Here is an 11,893-nt window from a genome sequence, read left to right as displayed (position 1 = left end):
GTCAAATAGGGCTTTATCCTTTTTTTTCATGTCCTACTCCACATCAAACAGGCCTCTATCTCCTTTTTTCGGTCTCCTACTCCAAGTCGAACAGGGCTCTATCCTTTTCTATCTACTACTCCAACTCTTACATCTGGATTGGTCAAACGGACTACGCCAAGTTCTTTATTAGCTGAGCTGGGTGTTATATTTTTCCTTCCTTAAAAGCAATTTGGTCCTTGAATTTTCTTTTACCCGAGTCGTCAAAGAGTTGAAGATGCTTCTCCCATATCAAGTCATAACACTTCTCAAATCAAAGTTAACATATTTGATGAGTTTCAAAATAATTCAATTCACCATGCTTTTGTTGTGCAACTCTAATTTAAACCATCAATATTCTCTGGATTTACTAAATATCTTTAAATGAAAAGACCTAAAAGTATCAAATAGATAGTGTACAATTTTTTTTCTTTATTTAGAAATTCTCGAATAAGATATCTGAATTCTTCAAATAATTTATTATGTAATCAACATGGATTTATATCCCAATATCCCTAGTGTCTACCTATTCACACTCATACTATGTCAAATTTCTTGTCTTAGAATTTATCCACTTATGCTCTAATGCCATTATAATTGTCACGCCCCTGACCCACGATCACAAGCTAGGGATCGCGACAACCACCACATACTCATAGAAAACTCTTCTTACAAGCATGCAAGGCATTTTAACATAATATTTTATACAAGCAGGAGAATAAATATAAATAATTAACATTCAAATTTTAATTTAAATAACCAAATTAAAAGTCTTACAAAATCAATAATATTTCAAACTTTTGTATCAACTCTAAAATAAAATCTAGTCTAAATAAAGATGTTAAAATCTTGTCTCTAATCATTCTCCCATGTTAAATGTCCGAGTCAAACTAATTTTTCAGAACTGTAAAAAAAATAAGAAATTGTGTAATAGGCTAGACAACTCAGTAAGTAATGAATACCTTAACTCGATCATTTATGTAATAACATATGACACAATAGTAAAACACAACTTACCATGAATCAGTGTAAAGACATAACCAATTCTATTTTAAAACAAAAATCTATTAAGATCCATACTTTCAAATATTCATATACGTAATCATAAATCCAATTTAAAGCAAATCATATTCAACTCAATAGCTTTTAACTATAGCCGCACTTATACCTGCAGCGAGGCCAGAAATAGAACCACACTTATACCATGCGAAGTGGGCTAGAATATTATACTTATACTCTATAGATTGGTCGAGAATACCATATTTATATCTTGTGGCAGAGCCAGAAGCAGAATCAATGAGCTCAATAATAATCGAAGTGCCAATGTATAACCCCTAATTGGCAAGGTCTAGAACATTGTCACGATGAGAGCTCAAATCTAATACCTACCAAAAATTCTTTTACAAAATACCTATTGTTGTGGTTCAAATTTGGCCCGAGGGTGACCACGCCGATGGAGTCGAGAGGGGCCGCCGGTAGTCAGAAGGAGAAGACGGGAGCCACCTCCTATGCGACGGCTGTGAACCTGCACAAAGCCTCACTGGTGTTTCCGGTGAGGGCCCTCCGACGATCAAGTTAGAGTAGGGTAAATTTTGTCCACCCAAAAGTCCTTTAGAAGTTATCTGACCGAGCTATTTATAGTCCCGGTGGAGAGGCCCAGGTAGAAGAGGCACTGTCAGCCCTCATAATAAGGGGGCATGGCTTTGAGCCGGATGGCGCGCAGCTTACGCTGGTTGGTGGCATGTAGTACTGCCCGTTCTTGAAAACGGTAGGGTGTTGACAGTCACAGCAAGGTATGGCCGAAGTAGTCAAGGTGCCGTCTAACTATTGAAGACTGGTTATGGAGATGTGGCACGGTAGTTTTGTAATGTACGACCACGTAGGTGGGCGTAGGCACGCACATGGGTGTAGTCGTTGGCGAGGCCGAGCTCGTTGGAAGGTCGCATCATGCGTTTGACGAGGTCGGCTTGACGGGTGCTGAGAGTAGCTTGGCTTTCCGCATTCCGAGGTATGCTCGGTGGAGCATCCCGAGCTCGAAGGTCAGGGGGTACTGCTGAGGTAGGTGATGCAAAAATAAAATTGTTCTCCCAAGTGCAGGAGAATCGCACAAGTAGTAAAATCTCGGGAGTCCGAGGTCGAATCCTCAGGGAACGATCTATAGATTATTAGCGTAATTTTTAGACATAATTTTCAGTTGAATAAATATGTGGATTAAGATTATGTTTTGATTTTCAGAAATTAAAATCGGAGAACAATATAGCAATAAACAAAGTTTAATAAAATAAAGATGGTAGGGATCTGGAATCCCCCTTGACGATATTGCATCCAAGAAATAAACTCTATGGTTCTTGATTAAAAATGAATGGTAGGATAGATCTAATCATGGTATATGTTTCATGAACATATGAACTCAATTTCTAAGCATTCATCGTGCTTTCTACGTCTACGACGAATCAAATACTAAAGCAATCCATATATCAATAATCATAATCCATTAAAAAGCTATCTACGAAATAACTATGCATGGATCAAGAACATATCAATAAATATAAGTCATTCAAAGCAAAAGTTTAGAGTTTACTTCAAAGAGTAATACATCAAAGGTTCCTCCATCTCCCTCCCTAAGAAATCAGCCCTCCATAAAAGACATTAGCCACTTTTCTTATTTTTTTTTCTTTTTTTTCTTTTCGGAAACAGGGTTACAGGGCCTCCCCTGTTTCTTCAATGGGACTCTCCTCTCTGTTTTTTTTCTTTGAACCCGAGAGAGCCGCCTCCTTCTCACCCAGCCGAGAGGTATATTAAGCTCCTTCCAGCCCTCCTTCTTCGCACGCGGTGAAGATCCGTCGGCTGAGAACGCGGGAGAATCGCCACGGATCCTTGGGGCGGACGTGGCGTGGCAGGCTCGGCTGAAGATCCTCGCGGACGGCTGGATGATCGCTGATGCTGAAATCACGGGATGGGAAGATGGATCTTTGCTGGGATGAGGTGCGGACGTGGCGTGCGCTCGTGAGGAACTCGGACGTGGACGCTGCGATGAAGTCGGATGGAGCTGGGACGTGCTGTGAACGTGGAAGCCGAGAATGCTGGGAGATGCTTCACGGACGGTTGGAAGGCGCGTATGGATGAACTCGGAAGCAAACGGATGGGGATACTCTCGAACGGAAGGAGGATTGGAACCGACAGCTGCTAAATCAATGGGAGAAAAACTCGGAAGCTAATCCACACGCGGAAGGCACTCGATCTGATCCGCGGATGTGGGGGGAAACTGCAACTCGGATGCTCTATGGAAGCTGGAACACGTGAGAATGGGGCACGGACGCTGGTGATGATCATGAACGGGAGGAAACGTGGGGTTGCAACGTGAAGGGATGCTGAGATGCGTGGGAGAACTCCAGGGACGGTGGAAGCTGCGGATGCGGCAGATGATGCGGTGGTGACGGCTGGGATGTATGCTCTGGCTTGCGGGAGAGGCGGAAGGAAGCTGAGATCTGGGAGATTCACATGCGGACGGCTGAAGGAGCTGATAGCATGGCCTTGGACGCTTTGGATCACTCACGGGAGAGGAGGATGGGCTGCACGTGGGCTCCATCGGGCTGAGATGCACGGGCTGCTGGGAATTGTTGCAGTGAACTGGATGGCTGAACTTAGACTCCTTCTAGTGTGCAACTGGGGTTGAAACATGCGGTTGCCTGATCACCTGCGGTGATGTTTGGACCCAATGCGCATCTTAGCTTTGATTTATAATCACCTGCACCTCACAAAAATATAATATTAATGCGGCAATTTTATCATTATTTGTTAGCAATAATACTAATTTAAGTGATGTATAGATCGCACTTTTGTGCTCTCATCAGTAGGCGCCCCGAGCTTGGTCGGGACGGGTCGGTGAATACTGGAGGCGCCCTGAGCTTGTTTGAGGGAGTCGGCGATTATCTGAAGTTGGTGGAGCTTTTGGCGGAGTCCCAAAGTCGGACTGGCTCGGGGCCGAAGTGAGAATTCAGCCGATTGGCGTTGATGTTTATTGGGCCGAAACTGGGCGGCCTTTTAGTTGTGGGTTGCACTATCCATTTTGTCCCCCATCATTTGCCCCCCCACTTTCGAGGTCGAGCTGCCCTGCAGCTTGGGCGATGGAAGTAGGCAGACTCCTGATCATACAGTGCTTCAATCACGTAGGCAAAAAAGGATTGCATATCGAGCTGGGTATATCTCGGCGCATTTCATAGCTGGAAGCTCGACGTCAGGCTTAGAAGGTTTGAGCTGCCAGATTTTTCTGAGTAAGGTCTGCCGTAGGAATTTTTCAGTGTTTCACATGGGCATTCCTTTTTGGGGGGTTGCTAGAGTAGGTCGAGGAAGGTTTCGACTATTAATTCCCCATCTCCCGAAGCATTCCGTCCGGCAGAGTGCAAGAAGCCAGCCATTAATGTTACCTTCTTCGAAACATCTCATCTGGCAGAATGCAAGAGGCCAGCCATTAACGTTTCGAGCTCCGGAGTGCCCTCCATAATGATCAGCATTTAGTGGAATGATTCGGGAGGATTTGTTGAGGCCGTCTCATGGCCCGCCATGTGACAAATCCCGGATCGTCGGATCATTTAGGCTACTTGATTGGGACGATGCAGTGGCCTATATAAAGCCTGAAAAGGGGTCCTAGGATCATTGCTTGACCTTCTCTCGTTCCTTGTTCTCTTCCTTCAGTCGCCATTACCGTGGTATCGGAGCTTTCTTCCGGGCATTCTGGGAGCTTTCAGTCAGCTGCTTTATCCTCCCGGTGGGCATTCTCCTTCTCTGTCTGTCCAGCCTTTCTGGCGAGCTTTCGGGTAGGCATTTTATCTCTCCTTTCGGTCGCTCGGAGAGTCTTTCGTCTTCCCCCCTTTCTATAATCTTAAGACCAAAGCAATGGACTCGTCGACAAGGGCATCGATATTTGATGTAGGTTCATTGTGAGCTCAGGCCTCTTCTGAGGTGGGAGAGGTTGAACTCGAGGTGGGCCCGAGTGTTGGGAATTGTGTTCCAAAGCTAATTTTTTAATTGTAAGAAATTGGTATATATATATATATGTTTATTAAAATAAATAAAAATTTATTCTGGCATTTTTCTATTCATCACAAGTGTTACATCTTCAAATTGAACTCCTATATATTATGATGAAGTTCTTAGGACTAATTTAGAGGATAAAGGAGGTTTTATCATTTAGTCCTTAAACCAGTTCGCAACCAAATGATGAGCTGTCAATTGGACGATAGCTATGTCAAGTATAGGTCGTTGTATGCCATTTAGTTGGTTGTCCTCTTAAACCAAGGAGTGTAGAGACACTGTATGGCATACATGTGAGATGTAGGAGTACATCGTCACTGAACAGTGACTCACCTACGTAGCACTCCACTGTCGGGAGTTAGCTAGCAAAGCGTATGGGTATAAGTACCCCTTAGACCTGAGACTGTCACGGTGACTTGCAAGCAACTCACTGTACTTAGGCACTAGATGACCTGAATTTCTAATTCAGGGATCGGAAGGATGCTGGGTGCAGTCAAGTACTCGCGAAGTCTATGTATGAGTCAAGATGGGATTGACTGCTCCAGATTATAGAAGTTGATGTCTCGCTGTATTTCAATTCAGTAAAACTTTGGCCAGGGTAAATCAAGTGATAGGTCACTTGATTTGATTATTTAAAATACACTATGGATGACCGGATCCAGAGTTCGACAATCCACTCTGAGGTCATCTTGAGCATCGATGGTCATAGGGATGAATTATGCAATAACCATACGTCTAGGTTCTTGAATGTTGCTTTGCATATTTGACCTATCCGGACGTCGGGTATCATTGCTAGATGGTTACTTTGATTAGTGCATAGAGTAGGCCATGTACTACCGGCTTAGTGTTCGAACCTATCGGAGTCACGCATATTAGTCAAGCTAAGTAGGAAGGTCTTGACCCAATTTAATTAAGAATTAAATTGTGGGGCATTTGGAATTTGGTTCTGTCTATGTTCAGCTAGCACTGAACATGAGGTACATGCTAAATTTCATGGATGAACAACTAATTAAGTCTGTATTCAGGGTCAATCAAGTTTCATTTAATGTAATTGAACTTCATCAGGACTCAATTGTTGAGATTGAGTTTGATTGGGTCTCAATTAGAGTAATTGGGCTCGATCATGATTTAATTGGGATTTAATTTCGTATTTGTTTTGATCTAAGTTGGACTTGGATCGAGCCGAGACTGGACCCAATTGAACCTTCTATGAGTCGGACTTATGTGGAATTTTTTTTTGGTCAAAAATCATTCAATTGGGCCATCAATTTGGTTTAGAACCAAGTAGGCTAACCCAATTGATTAAACTACTGACCCAATCCCAATTTAAATAACCCATGGACCCGTGGACCGTTAAGCTCCCATAAAGTCATGGACCCTTAAGAAGTGTCTGTGAGCCGCGATGAGAGAAAGCCAGGGAGAAAACAAAGGACTTTCCACCGATGCTTCAAAGCCACGCCTTGTCTCCATCCAGACTCCATTTGGATTGCTGTTTGGACTGGAATGTCCGGTTTTGAACCGACTACATTCCAGTTCAATTTGATTTTTGAAATACGGCAGTTATCGGCATTAATCGCTGTTTTTTCCCCATGGTTGTTTTTGAAACAAACGTTATGAAATTCATTCATATTAGATAACGAATGAATACAATAACGCTCGGCCATTTACGCCTCTTAACTCCTCTCAGCATTGGCCTATTTGTAGGCCACCGTTTCCTCAAAGAAGGACAAGAAGAGAGAATTTTTTTCTTGGGAAGAAAACGTCAAACAGAGAGAGGTAGTCTTGATTCAGTGAAGAAGAAGAAGAGAGAGGAAGAAGTTCTCTCTCTTTGGTGGTACGGAGTCTGGCTCAGATCTGGCGTTCTCTCCTGCCTTCCCTCTTCCTTTGTGATCGGGATCAAACTCAGGCGTCACTGCTCTCGGGCGTGCCGTGAAGAAACGCAAGACAAAAAAAAACAGTGATTTGCTGTTAGGGAAAAGGAAAAGAAAGAGAAGAAAAGAAAAAAGGGAATTTCTTTTCTTCTAGGGTCCCTTTTGCAAAAGATGTTTTGCACGAATATCAAAGTCATCCTACCTTCCTACGAAGCTCGACGTGCGTGCGAAGTAGAGGGCCTGCAGATCCAGGCCTCGCAGAGCTACCTTCAGGGATCCAGATCCAGATCCAAATCCCGCATACCTCATCCAACTTCCGTTGCAGGATCGAGGTATGTTTTACATTTTAGTATGTTTAATATTTATAATTGTTATAAATAATAAACTTTAGTTTATCTAACCTAAATCTTGGTTAATTTAGCTCACATTCTAGTCTATTTGACCTTAACCCTAGTTTATCCAGCCCGAGCTTAGTCCATCTAACCTAAATCTTAATCAATTCAGTCTAAACTCTACCCTATCCAATCGGACATGATCCACACAAAATCGACCATATCTTTTTCAAATGTATCCAATTCAACCCTAGAACATACACAATATTGATCGATCAATATGATCATATCTAATCATGAGCAATCATGCCTAAACATACTCAATCATACTTGATCAAATCCCATCCCACCTGATCCGACCTTTTCTTAAGTCTATATCATGCATTCTACCTTAATTCACCCCTTTTTGAGGGCCAAACATAACACAAGCCTAATTTGCCCCTAATCTTATACTTGTACCAAAATTGAGCTTAATATGAATCCAATATAGGATTGCGTTAAGCTTACATCTTATTAGATTCCTTAATATCCTCATCCCAATATCCATACCTTCTTATCATGTGTGTACTAGAATAAGAAAATATTCGTACTTATAGGGTATGATAAAACAACTCTTAACCTACTATCCCTTTCTTCTTTTAGGACCACTGTCCAAGTGTTATCCCAAAAGATTTCCGCCTCAATGTTCTCCTAAATAACTTGATTCTTTCTTTACTCTTCTTTTTTCAAGTGTCCACCTTCACAAAATCCTCTCGCGCTCCCTTCCTTCCACCTAATTGTAGCTCCCCTAAATATTAAGTTAAGATTCTTTTTCTTTATAACCGACCTTATCAATAGGATGTCAAATTATTAACATACATTAGTTTAATTTTGATGCCTCATATTTGACTCTCATATCTTCCCTAAAGGCCTAAATAACTCTAAATGTTCTCTCTAAATCAAATGATATTCACACCAATGCCATCATTAATCTAAATTACTGGATTCTTTTTTTTCTTCTCCTACAATATCCTAACCATTTATTCACCCTTCATACCACCTATTTCTATAAGGAGAGGAAGATCCAATCAAATTGCTCTTTCCAGCTCTCCTCCTGACTCTTAGGTTAAACTTTTTTTCTAATTTTAACCTTTCTTCATCTCCTCTAATCTTGGCCTTCCAAAAAAAAATATAACCAAATAAACACGCACCCCTTAAATATCCACCATTCACCTCCTTAATCCTCTTCATTTTCTCTCCAGCCAATAGAATCTTGCCATCTCAAATCCATCATAACCAGTAAGTTCTTTTAAGATTTAATCATGACCAACATAACAAACCCCCTCCTTTCTATGCAATCCCACCTCTCTAAAAAAATTCATTCCAAACAAATATACCCTCCTTAAATCTCTACCATCCACCTCCTCAATTCTCCCTACTTGCCTCCAACTAATGAAACCATACCATCTCAAATCTATCATGACCCTTAGATCCCTTAAGATTTAATCATGACCATCAAATCAAACCCCTTACTCTTTTTGCACTCCTAGTTCTCTAAAGAAACATAATCTAAACAAACACACCCTCCTTGAATCTCTACTACACACCTCATTAATCCTCTCTTCTTCCTCTCTAACAAGTTAAACTATGTGTAGATGCCCCTAGTCGTAGAAGAAATAATTTTCTCACATGATGATGGTAAATCTTAATCCAATATAAATTGTGCTCTATTAATATTAGCTGAAACCTAGATCATCTAACCTAAATCCTAGTCCACCTAATCTAAATCCTAATCCACCCAATTTTAACCACAATCCATCTTGAAAAAATCCTAGTAAATAAGAAATTCTAGTAGTGGAACCTAAATCTTGGATCATTTGATCCGAACCCTGGTCTGTCGAGCCTAAACCTAGATCATCTAACCTAAATCCTATCCAAAACAAACTAACACTATCCTATCCAAATGCAAACCAATTTAAACCCCTAATATATCCAATCTTGACCAATCAAGTATGGTCGTGTCCATTCATAACCGATCATGTCAAAATATACACTCAATCATAGTTTATTGAATCTAATCCAGACTAATTCAACTATTTCTTAGACCTATATCATTCATAATATCCTAATTTATCTCTTTTTGAAGGCAAAATATAGCATATAAGCCTAGTTAATACCTAAGTTTTATACTTGCACTAAAATTAAGCTTGACAGAAACCCATATAGGATAGGATTAAGCTTAATGCCATTGGATCCCTTAATATCCTCATGCCGTGACCCATACCCCTTATCATGATTGCATTTGAAGAAAAGTATTATTTTCTTACTTATGGGGATGCGCTATGATAAAATTACTCCTATTTTAACCTACCATCCCTTTCTTCCTTGGGACCACTTGTCAAGTGGCATCCTAAGAGACTTCCACATTGGCCTTCTCTCTATATAATTTGGTCCTTTCTTTGCTCTTCTTTTGTTGTGTCTAATCTCATAAAATTCTCACAAAATGCTCTCATACTCCCTCTTTCACATCTAATCTTAGCTTTGCTGAATGACAAACTTAAGGAATAAGGAATGCCATTAGTGCGACATCTTGAAATACTATCAATATACATCCCTCACCCATAAAAATCAATGGGACACGTTTCTTTACTATGGGCCCAACTTATGAGATATGATTTATTTTATACTATCAAGAAGGGCAAAAGTTCCACTAATGCATATGGTGGACACAAACATAAATGCCCCACTAGAATGAGCCATTCTAGTAAGAGTGGGAATTTTGAAGAATTTTTTTTATATTTTTTGTTAAAAAATATATATTATTTCTGTGCACGACATGTGTGGAATGCTAATCCTGAAAACTATATAAGCACAGGAATAACTATGTGAAAACTTTGATTATTCTCAAAATGCTCTATTCTGCAATACCTCTATAACATAATATTTGAAACTCTTAACTATTCTTAGCATACCTTTTAGTTTTGGAAAATTAATTTTTCTAGAAAGATGGACTCTACTTAACCATACCCAATTCTCTCTAGATGTTCATAATGCCCTTGTTCGAAACATCTGAAGCCTCAATATCATCATGTGGAAACATTTAATTTTCTAAAATAATCCTATTTTCGAAATATCTTGCATTAGATTTCTTAGGGTCTGTTTGGGAGAAACATCCGCTGGATCTAGAGGGCTCGATTGGAGAAGAAAGAGATGACATCGTGGAGAGCCTAAAAGGGTTGCTGTCAGGCCCACCAAGCATGATTCCCTTAGGATAAAAAAGTATTTCTAGAGATATTTTTCTTTCTTTTTTTAATCCCATGGGGCCCCACAATAACCCTCGCTGGCTTTTGTAGGCACCTATTTCATCTTTGGCTTTGCTTCCCCTACCGATCCTACTAGATTCAGTAGGGTTTCTCCCAAATAAGTCCTTAAATTTATCATTTCTCCAATATCTCCCAGTCTCAAAATAATCTCATATAAATGACTTATGAGAGACAATCTGGTCTATCTAAAGTACCTCCTTGGACTTGATCAATTTAGTTGTAAAGTTTTGATTTTTCTACATGGATAGTCTCTCTGATGACCTTAACTAACTCAATTCTCTCTGAACCATTCCAATGCTCTTGCTAATAGTATCTAATCAAGTATGTTCCAATGCTTAGCCCTTTGATTCGACAATCTCTTTTGGCCTCTAGGGAATTAAAACATCGGTTTGAAGATTCTTAAATTTTTTAGATTTACATGGTTCAACATTTTGGGCAAGCTTCTTTTAGGATCCAAGATATGTAAAAAGAGAGGTGGTATTTGAGCTTTTTCTAGCTAGGAGTGTAATTAAGCTGAGGTGAGTCGAGTAGCTAAAGGCTCGAGCTCGACTTAATTTTGACTTGAGATCGATCGAGCCTTAATATTCAAGTTCGAATTTGACTCGATCAAATATAAGCAATACTCGAGATTGATATGACCTATATTCTAGTTATGAAATATATTGATTTCTAAATATCATCACTTGAATCAAAACCAATCCAAAATGATGCTAAACAAATATATAATTTTTTTCTTAATTTTTTAATTTTATAAAATATATTTTTTAATTTTCTTCCATCAGCTACTAGATCTGGTACTTCTAAATGGGATCAGCCCTCCAATCGAACAAAATATGTGCACAGCGCGTGCCGGGACCCTGTAGTTCGGGAACCCTCGACGGTCGGCACTAAACGTATCCAGGCCATCGGGCGACCAGTCCAACTTTAACTCCTGGGACCGTGAAGTCGCTGGCGTCGATGCCGGCGATCGACACGGAGAACTGGAAGTGGGAGAACGCCGCTGCCGGGGCCGTCGCCGGCTTCGCCACCGTTGCAGCCCTCCATCCTCTCGACGTCGTTCGTACGAGGTTCCAAGGTCTCTCTCTCTCAATTTCTCTCGTTTGTTTACTGCTCGAGCTTCAGAAATTTCATTCATTTTTCCGTTCTCAGTAACCGATGGGCGAGTCACTAATTTGCCACTCTACAAGAACACGGCCCACGCCATTTACACCATTGCGCGAACGGAGGTTGGTTTCTCTGCTCCTCCCTTTCTTTTTCTCCTTTCAATTCTTGTATTCAATCACAAATTTAGTTAGCTCCAAGAGCATCTCAAAATAAAACCTTTATTGGTTATTGG

The 11,893-nt window shown here is 40.6% G+C and overlaps 1 protein-coding gene across 3 annotated transcripts in view; it reads left to right on the top strand.

Annotated features, from left to right (window-relative positions):
- The first annotated feature begins 11,364 nt into the window (after nt 1-11,364).
- Nucleotides 11,365-11,893, top strand: part of FOLT1 (folate transporter 1) — an 85,822-nt gene continuing 85,293 nt past the window's right edge. Inside the window, exons 1-2 of one of the 3 annotated variants that reach the window (XR_016413165.1) lie at nt 11,365-11,632; nt 11,707-11,783. Coding sequence is in view for 2 of the 3 variants with exons in the window: in XM_008813971.5 (XP_008812193.2) it covers nt 11,515-11,632; nt 11,707-11,783 (195 nt within the window). In the remaining variant the exon portion in view is untranslated. The remainder of the gene's footprint in view (nt 11,633-11,706; nt 11,784-11,893) is intronic. The other 2 variants (XM_008813971.5, XM_008813972.5) reach the window with 2 other exon arrangements.

The sequence above is a fragment of the Phoenix dactylifera genome, chromosome 5 (genome assembly GCF_051530095.1).
Source record: "Phoenix dactylifera cultivar Ajwa chromosome 5, Ajwa_hap1_PhDact_Kaust_v1.1, whole genome shotgun sequence".
In the NCBI taxonomy this organism is placed as follows: Eukaryota; Viridiplantae; Streptophyta; class Magnoliopsida; order Arecales; family Arecaceae; genus Phoenix; species Phoenix dactylifera.
This window is presented reverse-complemented; position numbering and strand designations above follow the sequence as displayed.